This window comes from Callorhinus ursinus, unplaced genomic scaffold (assembly GCF_003265705.2).
Source record: "Callorhinus ursinus isolate GAN/ISIS: 27379988/994484 unplaced genomic scaffold, GSC_fseal_2.0 scaffold29, whole genome shotgun sequence".
Lineage (NCBI taxonomy): Eukaryota > Metazoa > Chordata > Mammalia > Carnivora > Otariidae > Callorhinus > Callorhinus ursinus.
The window spans coordinates 10,746,637-10,763,197 of record NW_027397091.1 but is presented as its reverse complement, the minus strand read 5'-3'; the positions used below and the strand labels follow the sequence as shown (position 1 = coordinate 10,763,197).

General features: G+C 35.6%; 1 protein-coding gene across 1 annotated transcript in view; it reads left to right on the top strand.

Moving 5' to 3' along the window:
- Positions 1-894: 894 nt before the first annotated feature.
- The window catches only part of TASP1 (taspase 1), a 264,833-nt gene continuing 249,166 nt past the window's right edge, over positions 895-16,561 (top strand). The window contains exons 1-4 of the mRNA XM_073878472.1: positions 895-3,197; positions 8,475-8,693; positions 11,950-12,017; positions 14,542-14,610. Coding sequence (XP_073734573.1) covers positions 8,549-8,693; positions 11,950-12,017; positions 14,542-14,610 — 282 coding nt within the window. The 5' untranslated portion in view covers positions 895-3,197; positions 8,475-8,548. The remainder of the gene's footprint in view (positions 3,198-8,474; positions 8,694-11,949; positions 12,018-14,541; positions 14,611-16,561) is intronic.

Here is a 16,561-nt window from a genome sequence, read left to right as displayed (position 1 = left end):
CCAAGAAGATGGAGAAGGAGCAGCTGGAGAGGAGGGTGGAAAACAGGAGCTGGAGGTGCCCTGGAAATAGAGGGCATCGTATTTCCGGAAGGAGGGAGTAACTTGACTCGCCTCTGTAGGGGAGGGGAAATGAAAAGGTATTTTCGGGACCATGTGACTGAGATCCTTGAATACTAAGCTAAGGAATTTTTATACACTCGGGAGTTTAATAATTTCCTTTTTTGTTTGTTTTAAATAACCCCCCCATTTGTAAAACGCAGTGCGTGCTTATTAATGAATATCTGGAAAATGCAGGAATAATTAAAAAGATCACCTGTAATTTCACCAACCCAGCATTTTGATCCCTTTCTAATTTTATAGCATTTTAAACCTATTTATGATCATAGTGTGTGTAAAATATGATTATAACCAAAAAGTATAATTTTTATACATTGCATCCATTGCATAGATTGATCTTTTATTAAGATATAATTCACATACCATAAACCCACCCTTTTAAATTGTAAATTTCAGTAGTTTTTACTATATTCATAAAGTTGGGCACCTATCACCGCAAATTCCAGAACATTTCCGTCATCTCCAAAAGAAACTGTACTCATTACAGTCACTTCCCATTTGATCCCCCAGTCCTTGGCAACCACTAATTAGATACTCTCCTCCCCTTGTTGCCCCAGTCCCTAGCAGCCACTAATCTACTTCTGTGTCTGTAGATTTTCCTATTCTGAATGTTTCTGGTAAGTGGAATTATAGAGTATTGGCCTTTTGTGTCTGCCTTCTTTTACTTACCATAATGTTTTCAGGGTTCATCCATGTTGTATTTTGTATCAGTACTTCATTCCTTTTTATGGCTGAGTAATATTCCATTATAGGAATATGCCACATTTTGTTTATCTACCATCAGTTAATGGACATTCGAGTTGTTTAATCTTTTTTACTATTATGAATAACTGTGTTGTAAACATCCATGTACAGGTTTTTGTGTGGATATGTTGACATTTCTCATATATCTAGGAGTGGAATTGCTGGGTCATATGGTAACTCTGTTTAGCTTTTTGAGGAACTGCCAGATGTTTTCGAAAGTGGACTGCACCAGCAGGATATGAGAGTTCTGATTTCTCCATATCCTTGTTAACACTTACTATCTGTCTTTTGAGTTATAGCTGTGATGTTGGTACCTCACTGTGGTTTTGATTTCCATTTCCCTTTTGGATGGTAATGTTGAGCATCTTGTCCTATGCTTATCAGCCCTTTGTGTATCTTTGGAGAAATGTCAATCCAATTCCTTTGCTCATTTTTATATTGAATTTTTTAAAAACTTTGATATTGTATGAGTTTTTTATATAGTCCGGATACAAATCCCTTATCACATATACTGTTTGCAATGTTTTTTCCATTTTCTCTCATTTTGCGGGGTTTCTTTGTACTTTTTTGAATAGTGTTCTTTGAAGTACAAACATTTAAACTTTTGGTGAATTCTAATTTATATTTTCTTTAACTGGTTGTGCTTTTGGTGTCATATCTAAAACATTGCCAAATCCAAGATTATGAAGATTTACTACTATATATTTTCCTAAGAGTTTTACAGTTTTAGCTCTTACATTTAGTTCTTGATCTATGTGGATCAAGGAATAGGTAGGTAGGAATAGGTAGGAATCCAGTTCATTCCTTGTATGTGCCTATCTGTTTTTTTCCAGTACCATTTTTTGAAAAGACTATCCTTTCCCTATTTAATTTTTTTTTTAAGGGGGGCAGAGGAAAAGGGAGAGAGAGAATCTTAAACAGGCTCCACACCCAGTGAGGAGCCTGACATGGGGCTTGATCTCACCACTCTGAGATCATGACCTGAGCCAAAATGAAGAGTTGGACGCCTAACTGACTGAGCCACCCTTGCGCCCCTATCCTTTCCCTGTTTAATGGTCTTGGCACCCTTGTTGAAAACCAATTGACCATAAATAATATAGGTTATCATTTTTTTTAACTATTTCTCTACGTTGGACATTTAGGTCACTTCCAGATTTTTGTTTTTCTAAATTATCCTGTGTTAAACACAGCATAACAGGCATAAGGCTCTTCTGTTTTTGAAGTTATTTTGGTAGAAAGTGTTCTCAGAAGTGAAATTACTGGGTCAAAGATGAAATGAGTGTGTTTTGGAGCTCATTGAATGAGGCATTAAACCTTCAGTGTCAAGATGTTAAGAGCAACAGAATGCTTCTTTATTCATCAGTTGCTATAGCTTAAGGGCTGGATTTCTATAAAAGCCTTTTGCTGTAAGATGGATGGATTCCCTGACTTATTCTTTGACTGCTTCTAAGAGACTAAGTAAATCTAGAGTGAAAAACTTCAACACCAGGGGCAAACAGGACATGTCATAATTTTCTAAATGGTATAAAGAAAAAAAAAGTGTCATCACATGCAGTAGGAGAATAAAAGTCTTTGAGAGAACTGGGGTTGAAATTTAGACCTTAAATCAGTGCCTTGAAAATCCCTGGAGCAAAAACGATGTTTTATTCTTAGTTTCTCTTCTGACCTTGATAATCAGGTTAATTTGCATTCATCTTAGTCTCAGAGATGGCTAACTTAAATCTGTGTTTAGTAGATACTACCTGGTTAAAAAAAAAATCAAATGCAAAAGGCTATTAGGAGAAAATCACGTTTCCTTTTCATTTTGCCCCTCATTCTCCCTTAGGGGTATCCATGGTACTATTGTTAATTGTGTTTGTTATAGACTAGTTCATACATAGATTATCTCTGGAAAAATAGTATATACAAAATTAAACATTTTAAAGACTTTGATACTTCCTGACATTCATTTTCAAAATGGTTACTTACGTCAGTTTATGGTGGCAATACAGTGCTAGTTAGGAAGATTCCATTTTTGTTTATATTTCTTTGAATATTCTTTCCTTAATATTGGATATCCAGTTTATATTTCCTCTTGCGTGTATTGTCTGCTCTTGTCTTTTGGCATGCTGTTCGATTTTGGAGTTGTCCTTTATGAGATTTATTTTGGCAGCCTTTTGTAGTTGGTTGTTTTACAATAGTCTGGATTTGGGGAGAAAAGTTAAAATGCTTTTTGTAACATGCTACGCGGTATGTGAGCTGAACAAGGGTCGAGGCAGTAGGGAAAAAGAAGTTAAATGCTTGAGGGAGAAATTTATAAGATTTGGAAAGTGCGTGCAGTCCAAGATGACTTCCAGGTGAGTTAGAAAGGGATTAGTGCTATTAAAAATAAGGAGTGATGTGGGAAGAACTAGATTTCTGTGGAAAAATGAGATTGTTTTGGGTAGATAAACAAACAGGGTTCTAGAGGGGAGGGGGTGGGGGGATAGGTTAGCCTGGTGATGGGTATTAAAGAGGGCACATAGTGAATGAAGCACTGGGTGTTATATGCAAACAATAAATCATGGAAAACTACATCAAAAACTAATGATGTAATGTATGGTGATAACATAACATAATAAAAAAAAAAAAAGAAAAAGAAAAAGTGAAGAGGATCCAGGTTGAGCTAGGCTATCCTGGAGACTTGCCGCTAGAGCTCAAGAGACAGAAGATAGAGAGTTACAAATAATCTGATTTACTGAGAGAGGATTGTTTTAAAAGGTTGGCAGTGGATGAAATTGCTGAAGGAGACATTTGAGAATAGGCCTGTGGACAGGGAGTCATGTAAGAGGACAAAGTTGAGAAGGATCAGAGGGGTCATAAAGAGCTGGGATGGGAGATTGGCATGCTTGCCACGATGGGGGGGATCTAGAGAACAAAGGTTGCAAGTAGCAGAGTAAGAAAAGGTCATTAGGTTTGGTTACTTGGAGAAGATACACTTATGGGAAAAGATACAGTTTATGGGAAGCAGGAAATTTGTTTTTTTTCCAAACAACTTTATTAATTTATTAATTTATCCACTTAAAGTGTACAACTCAGTGGTATTTAGTATATTCAGAATTGTGCAACCATCACCACAATTTTAGAACATTTTTATTGCCACCAAAAGAAAGCCTGCCCCCATTAGCAGTCACTCTCCAATTCCCCTTTAGCTTCCCAGCCCAAGGCAACAATTAATCTGCATTCTGTCTCTTTAGATTTGCCTACTCTGGATATTTCACATAAATGGAAACATACAGTATGTGGCCTTTTATAAGTCTGACTTCTTTCACTGTTTTCAGGGTTCATTCATGCCATAGTATGTATTAGTACTTAATTATTATTTTTTTTATGGCTAATTAATGTTCCGTTGTATGAATATACCACATTTTGTTTAACCATTATTGGTTCATGGACATTTGAGTTGTTAGCACTTTTTGACTATTATGAATAATTCTGCCATAAACATCCATGTACAATTTTTTTGTGTGGACATGTTTGTAGTTCTCTTGGGTGTATATACCTACAAGTGAAATTACTGGGTCATATGCTAACTCTATGTTTAATTTTTGATGCAGCTATTGCAGAGGATGGACAAGTTGCCAGTGTTTTAAAAACAATAAAATGAATTTGAATATCATCACTAGTAGTAAATTGCAAAATGTCCATTTTCAAGCATATTATTCAGAAATAAAGGCATTATAAAAAATGAGCTATACAACTGTTTTCTGTTGTGTAAAAACTATAACATGTTTATACATTTCCTTTCATTGGAAACCTTGTGTGTTGAATGTTACCTCAAAGCTTAGCTGAAATGTTCGACATTTTTCTTGCAGAACAGTATGTTGATGTAAGTATGCTTCATCAATTTCAAATAATGATTTGTAATAATGAAGTGAATACAAATTTGATAAAAAATAATCCTAGGGATATTTGATGTTAATCTACAGTAATGATTTATTTTTTACTCCTTAGTCTCAACTGTAGAGATCAAATACTACGATTTTTTTTAATTTGAATTACCTGTAGTTCGTGCGGCCTCAGAAATTCAAGATCCAGAAAAACAAAAGCAAAAACAGAAAAACAAAACAAAAACTTTTTGGGCCAGTATTGTTGGTTGGCTATGTTTTTGTCCATTCCTGCCCTAGGTGGAATGAGTGTTGAGAACCTTCAGCATATGGTATTTTCCCTCTTACTGAAGTTTTTAAGTGAGATCTCATAGGCTTGCTCTATTTTGGAACTTGGATTTAGCTAGTTACTTTATGTTTCCATAAATAAATAAATGAATAAAAAAAGTTTTTTTGGAAAGCAATATGTTCAGATTTTTCGATATTGGAAAGTATAAACAATAAACAATAAAATTTCCATTCCACTTTTGTCCGTCAGTCTTTCAAATCTTCTTTGGGTGACCACTATTATTTTTGCGCATATTCTTCTAGATTTGTACTTTGCATATATACTTAGCTGTATTATTTTTTCTCCCCTCCCTCAAAATATGGCATTGCGTGTATTTTTGTACTGTGCCTTTTTTACTTATATATCTGTAAGATTAGTCAATCTATATATGTATATCAAGAATATTCTCATTTTTTCCAGTGGCTGCTTTTATTTTAACCACTTACATCAAGACATATTGTTGGTTTATATCTTTACTATTACAAATAATCCTTCAGTGTGCATTTGTAATTTTGATTGACTTTGCCAGATTGCCCTTGTTGAGTTTTGTCATCTTATGCTGCTCCTAACAGTGTATGAGAACTCCTGTTTCTCAATAGCCTCAAAACGTGATATCATTTTGATGTTGGTCAACCCAAGTTGAAAAATGGCATTTGGGTGTAGTTTTATTTTCTATCTTTCTTTTGAGTGAGGTTTAGCATCTTTTGATCTATTTAAACTGTTATACAATTTTTCTGTTAACTGGGATTTGCCCATTTGCCCTTTGTTGTCTTATTTTTAGTCATTTGTTGGAACTCTTTATTTATTAGGTAGGTCAGACCTTTAATGGGTTTAGAGTTAAACAAAAACTAATGTTGGAGTAGAAGTTGCTTCAAATCAAAACATTCCACTAACCATTGGGAGTTGAGGCCAGAGTTGTACATTGCATAGCCTGTATTTAAGTTTCTTTCCCAGTCCTGCAGAACTTTGGGGGCCAACATTTTTGGAGGAGTTTATGGAGATGACATGATTTTCTAAATAAATATATTTCAGATAGTCTCTGAGGGATGGTAGATTGCTCAAGAAATAGCATATTAATTTATCTTGCACATTTTATTTTTTTCAGACAAGCCTGGAAGCAATGTTTTTAAATCTCTCATATACATGAACATGCCTATTACATCAACCTTATTCATTGTTAAATATAGATGTTTCAGTTTCTTATTTATGAAAAAGTGTATCTGATAACAATGAGGCAGTAGCTTGAAGTTTAATAACCCATAATGCTTGGATATTTTTTCATTTTAACTGAAACTCTTAATTTTCCAAGGCCTGAGTTTTCGTTCAGCCTATGTTTGTGGGACTAGTGGGTCCCAGCTGATTTCATTGCTTGGTCAGACGTGATGGCATGTATAGGCTGGCAGATGGACTGCTAATCATTTCAATTCCACTTCGTCGATGACACATGAATACATAGTATTCAAAGTCAAATAACCAAAGAGAAATAACCAAATAGCCAAAGTCAAATAAAAGTAATTGAGGCAGATCCTTGTGAAGTCATTAGAAGAAGATCCATTCTTAGAAAGACAGCTGCCACCACAAAACAAAAACAAAAGCAGGTATTTCAGTTCACTTTTATTTAATCAACATCAGCACACTTTTGTAATCAAAAGTTTCTTCCTGCATTTGTGAATATATGTTAACATTTTAATACAAGAGCATATATATTTTGATTTAAAATTATTTGTCCTTTAAATGAAGTGTTATATAATAAAAATTCAATGGACTCTTTTTTTTTACTTTAAATTTTTTATTGTTATGTTAATCACCATACATTACATCATTAGTTTTTGATGTAGTGTTCCATGATTCATTGTTTGTGCATAACACCCAGTGCTCCACGCAGAATGTGCCCTCTTTAATACCCATCCCAGGCTAACCCATCCCCCCATCCCCTTCCCCTCTAGAACCCTCAGTTTGTTTTTCAGAGTTCAATGGACTCTTTTTAACCAAGAATTAAAAGAAGTTAAAATGCCATGTTGCAGTGCTTCTCAGACCATCTCTGGTGTAAAGGACCCACTTTAAAAAATGTTCAATCCGTTGTTGACTATTTCTTTTACAAAATGCTAAAAGAACCAAAACTAAACCCCCCAAAACAAGCTCCAAACAAAACTGAAATATGAAAGATTAATGGAATATTATGCAGCCATCAAAAATTTGAAATCTTGTCATTTGCAATGATGTGGTTGGAACTAGAGGGTATTATGCTAAGTGAAATAGAAAAAGACAATTATCATATGATCTCACTCATATGTGGAATTTAAGAAACAAGGCAGAAGATCATAGGGGAAGAGAAGAAAAAAATGAAACAAGACGAAACCAGAGAGGGAGACAAACCATCAGAGACTCTTTAATCTTAGGAAACAAATTGAGGGTTGCTGGAGGAGAGGGAGGGTCAGGGGATGGGGTTGAGAGGTGATGGATACTGGGGAGGGTATATGTTGTAATGAGCACTGGGTATTATATAAGACTGATGAATCACAGACCAGTACCTCTGGAACAAATAATACATTATATGTTAATTAATTGAATTTAAATAAAAAAAGAATAAGAGATAAAAATAAAAGCTCAATTTTATTACATTTAATAGGTAAAGTTGCTTCAAAAATATAATAAAAAAAGGAAATAGAAAAAAATTATAAGAAGTATACACATTGTTGAAAATGTGTATAGAAACCAATTAATATATTAATAAAATAAGTCTCTTGCAGACTGGTAACAAGCCCTGGTCTGCAGACCACACTTTGAGTAACACCACTTTTTTGGGTTAGGCAGCTAAGTCACTTTTTATGTGACTATTTATGTTTTATATTGGCAAAGAAAGACTTGCGTCCCTCCCTACTTCTCAGTTTAGAATAAGGTCTAGATTTTACCTACCAGTGTGAATCTAGGTGTCTTACTGTGATAATCATTTTATGGTATGTGTGTGTCAATTGTTTTGAATACCATAAACTTACACAATGTTATATGTTCATTATATCACAATAAAGCTGGGGGAAAAAAGTAAGCTGCAATCTCGGCTTTACGTCAAGGCTTGGTGATATTATCAGCATCACCTGTGATTCTAGAATGTCCCAGAGATTATTAGCATTTGGATTAAAGGGAGTAGAAAGTGATATTGAAGTTATATTGAGGTTTTCTTCAGTGTAAATACAATGAAAGATAGAATATCTTTGGACTCAGTATGAAGTCTTTTTACAACAGTTCTTTTGTTTATATGATTTTAAGCAAGTACTGTCTGTGGACAGAGATTTCAATTCTAACCTTTTTGTATTCTTTGTATTACCCAGTTAAATAACTTTAAAATTAGGTTTTTGGGAAGTTATCTTTGCACAAATTTGTATAAGTTATGTGTGTGTTAGTGAAAGAAATATATACCATCTTTGCCTGTTTTTCTTTAGGGCAATTCCTCTCCTGCAGTTACTTTTGGATGGAAGTATGCACTTTTCCCAATAGAAGATGGTAATCTCGGAGAATGACCATGGAGAAGGGGATGAGTTCTGGAGAAGGGCTGCCTTCCAGATCATCTCAGGTTTCGGCTGTTAAAATAACAGTCAAAGAGTTCGAAACAAAGCAGTCCCATAAGGAGAAGCGAGGGGGCTTTGTGTTGGTACATGCAGGTAAGCTCTCAGTGGACGAGTTGGAAGATGAAAATAGTTTTGATTTTTTTTTTTCTTGCCTTGAAGTACACTGAGAATTGAATTTCACATCTGGGGGAGGCAAACTGCCAGAGAGGAGTTGGAACCAAAGAGATTGACTTCAATATAGGTTTCTCCTACTTCCTGCTTGGAAGATCTTATAATGACAGCTCTTCCTATGTCTTCTTCACTTCTCTACCCCATTATTTACTTTTACCCCATATAATAGATGCAGTTAGGTAGTGTTAAAATCAGACAAAGTAATTTCTTAAACGCTGGTTTGTGTTTTTAAAAATGCTGCTGAAAAATTTTATTGACCCCATGTTTGACTATGGCTATTTAATTAATTAGTTAATTTATTTTTAAAAGATTTTGTTTATTTATTTTCAGAGAGAGACAGAGTTCTGAGTCGGGGGAAGAGCAGAAGAGGAGGGAGAGGGAGAGAGAGAATCTCAAGCATACTCCATGCTGAGCATGGAGCCCAATGTAGAGCTCCATCCCACAACCCTGAGGTCATGATCACAGCTAAAATCAAGAGTTGGGTGCTTAACTGACTGAGCCACCCAGGTGCCCCAACTATGGCCATTTTAGCATATGATTACACAGCCATAGAACTAATTTGCCTTCTTAATGTTACAAGTGAGGAAGAGAGATTAAGCAGCTTTAGCCCCACGGCTAGTTTGTACTACAGCCAGGTTGAGTCACCCATAAGTGGGTCCTTAGTCCCAATATAGTGCTTTTGACAATACAGAGGACCTGGAGAACAGACGCAGTGAAGTTCAACTTCTGGGTCCCTGATCATTGAAGAGTTTGTGTTTCAGAGTAGTGCAGCACTGCTCAGGTCTACCCAGGAGGCTTTTTTTTTTTCTTTTTTAAGTCATTTTTATTTGCTTGTATTTATCTAAAATTCATGACTTCTGTGAAGGGAAAAGGAATGGCTGGATCTCCTTTTAACTTTCCTCAGATAGGCAAGCAGGGTGGAATCAAGATTAACTTTGATGTGGGATAAGGAGTAGAATTGTTTCTTCTTGTCAAACTGGTGTTGTGCCTGATCATTAACTTTTGGCTATATCTGGACTAGATAACTTGGGAAGTCTTACAGAATCTAATCCAGGAGAATCGGAAAACCCAGGTTCAATTTGCTTTTCTTTCAAAAGATTTTGCAAAGAAATGAGGTAAATTTTAGAAATAACCCAGTTAGATTTAGACTTGGAACCAGAACGCCTGCCTTCTACTACACCATGTTGGTGCATCTTTCATGATACCCAGTGAGTTATTTCATTCAAGAATGAGTGTGTGACAAATGTACAAGAAAGGTTCCAGATTTGTAACATGCAACAACATAGAGCTTTTGATTAGTTGGAAGGCATTGCTTTCTATGACTATCATGATGGGATCCCTCTTCTTTCAGACACTCACTAGATGGGAATGGCTCTTAGATGAAGTTGCTGCTGGGGGCCAGCAGTAATAGGATGAAATCTGGGTCATGGCAGGAAATTATGTGGGTTAAGGTGACCCTCTCCTGAGTTATTAGAAGGTCAGATAGACTGATTATGCAAAAATATATGTCTTGCACATTTAAGGGACAAAATTTCAGTTCCTTATCCATTGTAGAGATTTTAAAACTTTTTTTTTTTTTTAACTAGAGGAGACTTGCCCAAATGTTAGTCATTTGAATCTTAGATTCTTGATTTTTCCTTGATCTGTATACTACTTATACTATTTACCTAATATTAAAAAGCTCAACACTTTTTACCTTAAAACTTGAAAGATGAAACTTACCTTAAATGATATGTCAGTATCACTTGTGTGAGGAGAAAATAACTTTAAACACAGTGCAACCAAAACAGTGTAATTAAATCTTAGCTGAATCTTGTTGTATGTCAGTGGCTTAGATTCTGAGGCTACCTTTCCTTTGTTAGATAGAGAAATTACCAAGTGTTAACCAGATATGAAAGATGTACTGTGGCCATGCTGAGACTTTTCCCTTACTCAAAACAGAAGGATTTATATGTTAAATCCTATTAAAACTGTCATCCATACACTAAAGTTATATATTTAGCAGTAGTGTCCCATGATTTGGGAAATACTGCTGAAAGATTGGGGCCCCCAGATCTAAGATGACAGATGTGTTAGAGAACTATGAAGAGGGGCCTGTTAAATACTGGTTCAGGCTCTATGAAGTTTCAGAGTTCTCCTGAGAAATAGGATTAGAATTGGGGTGATTATGGATTCCTCTTGCTTTGGCATCTTTTCTGCTCTCCTGGGTCCCTGATTGATAGATTCATGAGCCATTTCTTTCTCTGGTCTGAGGAAAGTTGGGGTAAGTTTGTGTCGGAGTCTATAGACTCACTTGAGGAGCCCTGAGGCCTAGAAATGCAGTTCTTAACCTTCCTTCATGGGAACTTGGTGGCTGGATGAGGAGGTGATTCAGAGCTCAGTTAAAGAACTTTGTTTAGAAGCCTAATCATCAAGAGACTTTAAGGACTCTTGTCTTGGTTTCTTTCTTATTTCGATTATTCTCAAATCCCTAACTAAGCAGGTATTAATCCTCTTAGGGAAACCAATTTCAGAGCGATTCTCTTGAGGAAGTTGCTGGGTGTTTAAGAGTTTGGGACCACTGGGATTTCTAATAGGCAGACTACAATATGCTGTCACTGAGGTTTCAGAGACACCATGAGTTATATTACGACAGTGACAGGATGTAAAAAGTGTGCATGGGAGCCGTGGTATTTGGTGGTTGTGGAGAGGTGGGATGTAATACTCCTCAACCTCAAATGTTATTTAGAAACTACATAGTTTTCCAAAGTTACTCTTAAGAATTCAGGATTCTGAACAGTAATTTGCCAAGTGGCAGGGGCTTTCTAAAGGTCAACAGAAAGGAACATGAAGGGACTCTGTCCCTGACACCTCCTGGGTTATCGACTCCAGACCAAAAAAAACTCCTGACTTTGGAGAGAGGTTTTCAAAAGAAGATGGTCTTGGTGGAGCCTGTTTGGGAATATGAGCTATTTTTAGTGCCTCTGGCAGGAAAATAGCCTTTGAAAAAGGAGGTAAGACATGGCATTAAAAAGGCTTATGGTAGAGAAGGAAGCTATTAGAATTTGAAAACTCCATACATATAGGACAATAGCTTTATTGTCACCAGGAGAGCATCAGTTTGTATGACCTATTTATATAAGTAAAATCTCTAATATTTTAATGATAACTAACAACTGGTTGTTTTTTTCCACTACAGGTGCAGGTTATCATTCCGAATCCAAAGCCAAGGAATATAAACATGTATGCAAACGAGCTTGTCAGAAGGTATGAACAGAGTGTGTCTGATGGAAACATTTCAGTTTTGGCCAGCAAGCAGCTTTACCTTGAAATTCAAAATTTTAAGGTTTGACTTCTAAGGTAGTCTTTAGTTTGGACCATGAAATTATTTTGCTCATATTTGTGGGGGTCTCTTTTTTGTTTTGTTTTGTGTTTTTTATTCTCCAAATGATGCTTAGATCTTTCCCTTCCTTTCCCAGATTAAAGTCTGTATTTTTGGAATTGTGGGCACATAATCATGTATCTTTTAGTCTTTGCAAAGGCATTGAGCTCCATTGAAGGAGTAGGGAAAACAGTTAAAAGGCAGCCAATGTGTCTTTCTACGAAGGGAAGAAAATAAATAATAAAAAATTAAAATGGGTGCTTTTCTTGGGGAGATTATCCTGTGCTTTTTCCTTCTGTTTTTCATTATGTAGTTTGTATCATAGCAAATTCATTGTCATTCCTGAGTTTAGCTTTTGCCCTTGTTCTCAGTTGTGCTTTTTTTCTCTTTGGTTTTTGAGGTTTTGCTAAATCGTTGGAAACTCAGTGTGGAGGCAGGAATGGACTCAGAAGAAATATTGTTTGTTTTTATTTTGATCTTGACTATATACTCTTTTTGGCAAAGCTTCCATTACATTTTATGCAAATATAATGTTAATGGATATTATATACTGTGTAAATATGGGTCTCTTCCAGCTCTTTTCATTTAAATACCATTTAAAAGAAAGATTATACTTTATTAGAGATCCAAGCTTTTTCTTACGATGAAATCACATAAATAAATAAGAATATTTTGTTATAGGGATTTTATTGTTTTTGAAATTTATAATAAAGCTAAAAGTTCTCTAAACTATTTCATATTTTTTATCTTAATTTTCAAAGTTTGAGATGTTTTCATCTGAAAAAAAATGTTTTCTATAACTATAGTCCTAGAATCCTAATACATTTGGAATGTATAATCAGCCCCCTCAATTTACACAATGAATGAACTTAAAAGTTTAATGAGGAATACCACTCTTAGCTTTTGAGCATTTTCTCTGTTGACTAAATTGGTGCTTTAATAGTTCATTTAGAAATCAATTTTCCTTCTCTCTCTTTCCATTATGCTACAGAAGTTAGGTGATTTTATGGGCCTTTACTGTCTATAGTTTATATTACAAAAGAACATGATTTGTTTATCTCAATATATCATACAGTAGTCTGCCGTTATCCATGGGGGATATGTTGTAAGACCCCCAGTGGATGCCTGAAACTGCATATTGTAGCGAACCCTATATGTACCATGTTTTTTCCTATATATACATACCTATGATAAAGTCTACCTTATAAATCAGGCACAGTAAAAGGTTAACAACAGTAACTAATAATAAAATAAAACAGTTGTACTGTGTTGTGTATAAAAGTTGTGTGTATGTGGTCCCTTTCTCTGTGAAAATATCTTATTGTACAGTACTCACCCCTTCTTCTTCTTGGGATGATGTGAAATGATAAAATGCCTCTATGGTGGGATGAAGTGAGTGAATGACACAGGCATTGGGGCATAGTGCTAGGCTATTCTTAACCTGATATTATGTCAGAAAGAGGATCATCTACTTCTGGACCGCAGTTAACTGGGTGTAATTGAAATTGTGGGTAAGGGGGAACCACTGTAGTACCAAAAATGTTTTTGTCACATGTATGTGTTCATCTAAAGATTCTGAAATATTTCTGTGATTGAGAGTCACTGTTTTTTATAGTTAGGGGTGTGGAGAGTAGTAGCAGTGGGAGAAGATGTTATTAGTTTAGTCTGAGATTCAATTATGTATGTAAAGTATGAATTATGAGGATATTTTTTCTTTCTCTAAATATTTATTTAAATTCCAGTTAACATACAGTGCCACATTAGTTTCAGGTGTAGAATTTAGTGATTCATTACTTACATACAACACCTGGTGCTTATACAAGCACCCTCCTTTGAATTATCAGGATATTTAAACCAAACTGAATTCACATAATGTCTATGGCTATTTTGAATTGCCGTGTGATGAAGGAAACCCTTTCACTTACTAAATCGCCTGCACTTTGCATTTAGTGGTTAGATTTTATTCATTGTCTTAATTTGAATGATAAGTGAACTATATCATGAATTATCCTGAATATAAACCCTTGCTTGTTTTAAATCTAAGTAGGTTATGTCTTTTTTTTTTTTTAAAGATTTTATTTATTTGTTTGAGAGAGAGAATGAGAGAGAGAGAGAGAGCATGAGAGGGGGGAGGGTCAGAGGGAGAAGCAGACTCCCTGCTGAGCAGGGAGCCCGATGCGGGACTCGATCCTGGGACTCCAGGATCATGACCTGAGCCGAAGGCAGTTGCTTAACCAACTGAGCCACCCAGGCGCCCTAGGTTATGTCTTGAAGTATGGAATGGAACTAGTGATTAATTTTTACTAACTCTAAATGTCTCCTACACTTCTTTAAGGCTTTGGAAAGTTTTTGGTTATGTTTGGGAAGTTGTGGTTTTACAGTGAATAATCTCTCTCCTTGGTTTCATAGGCAATTGAAAAGCTACAGGCTGGTGCTCTTGCGACAGATGCAGTGACTGCAGCTCTGGTGGAACTCGAGGTATTTCTTTTCTATGTTTTATTTAAAATATTTGTGAGTTTATGTTCATTATTCTTAAATGACATGAAAGTGTTGAGTTAGTTAATCATCAATTATATGACCAGTGTTTCCCAACTGTATTAAAGTTAGGAAGAAACCTGTGATATATTATTAGGTTGTTTTCACTGGGGACGTCTCTGAATAACATAAAAGTTGATTAAATCCCTCTTCCCCACCCCTTTTTGTGACTTTCATGAATACAAAAGTTATTGGTGTTTGGATACCCACATTTTCTTATGTTTAATAGGAAAATTCCTGAAGTTAACTCCCCTTCCTCAAAAGTAATACATGTTCTCTTGTTTAGGAAACAAAAAGTTACAGCTGTCTAGAAGTGTCTAAAGAAGAAGGGGAAGTTTCCTCATAAACCTATCAATTAGATTTGTATCCTGAAGCCATGCTGTGTGAAGTGTGTCTTGTCCAGTGTGATTATTAAGTTGGTTTCCAGTTAACTGAAGACATTGAGGAATTCAGTGGGGAGGCTCTAAAGGTCGCTATACTTTGTACTCTATATTGAGGGACTGAAACTTTGAGGATGAATTTGTCCTGGAGATTATTGAGGCCTTCGGAAGACTGACTTTTGTTGTTCATACTTAGAGAAGATAGATTTGTGTCAGTCTGTTTAGAGGATTATAGTGAACAAATAGTTTTCTGGTTGAGAAGATTGCTTGGGGAATCAAGATATGAAGATAAACCAGTGATGAGTTTGAGGTAGGAGGTGGATGGAGTGGGTCTTCCCAAGTTGACTGGATTGTGGCCCTTTGGTTTAGGCTCTCATATCAGAGTACCTACCCAGTTAGGCCAGGCCTTGCTTTTCCCTATGAAAATTGCTCAGGAGTTGACCAGAAGCCCTGGCCGTGTTTTCTCTATATTCCCCTGCTTAGTTGTGGAGCTATGCTTTAGATCATGCTTTGTAGATTTTAATCTCTCCTGTTAATGCCTTCAGATGGGTCCAAGTGTAGTTGAGGAAGGTGAACATCTACGATGGGTACAAGTTCTTTCGTAGTTTGGTTCCTGAGACATCTGACTTCGGATATATGGTCCCCTCCTGTTTGTGACTGATATATCTTACACCAGCTCTACCAGTCCTTAGCCCTGGGCACCTCACAGATTCTCCTTTACTCAGTTTTTTCATTTATAATGTGGGGGTAATTCCTATTTCATAGAGTTCTGAAGATTGAGTTTTAACATATGACAAGCACTTAGGGCATTGTGTTACACATAGTAAGCACCCCTGAGAAGTTAGTAATTATTACTGTTATGAAGTACTTTGGAATGATATATATGAGCTGAATATTTATGGTGACTATGAATGACATGTTTTTATAATGCCGGGAAAAGATTAACTATATAGTGTGGATGAAAGGAGAAAAGTGCTGCAAGAAAGAAGATTGATGTACTTACCAGCAGATCTTACCTTTACTCAAAACACACAAGGAAAGCTTCATCTAACTTAATTAAATTGTTAATTGCAAATTACTCTCCTTTGTGCATAAGAGGATGTCCTGAGGTTATCGGTGGTGCATGGATGGAGTCAGTGTGGGTCCAGGGAAAGAAAAAGAAGGTTAATGAGTAGCTGGGAGATAATACTGTAATGGCAACTATGAATATAAAATTGAGTAAAATTAAGTTTTTCTTTTCTTTTCATTTTAGAATAACTTTAATTTTCTCAAGTCATACTTCTATCATGTTGAATATTTTACTACATTTTTCTCCAGTGATCAATCAACCATACTTTGAGTTTACTTATTTATGCTTAAAAATGATTAAAAATACATTCTGGAATAGTAAGTTACTTACAAGTAAGTGAGCTTTATAGTTTTGAATGATGACCTCTGTTTTTTAAGAGTGTGGATATGAAGTTCTTTTTTAAACAAACTTGTTCTATTATTTTTTTACTGGACTCTGCTATATA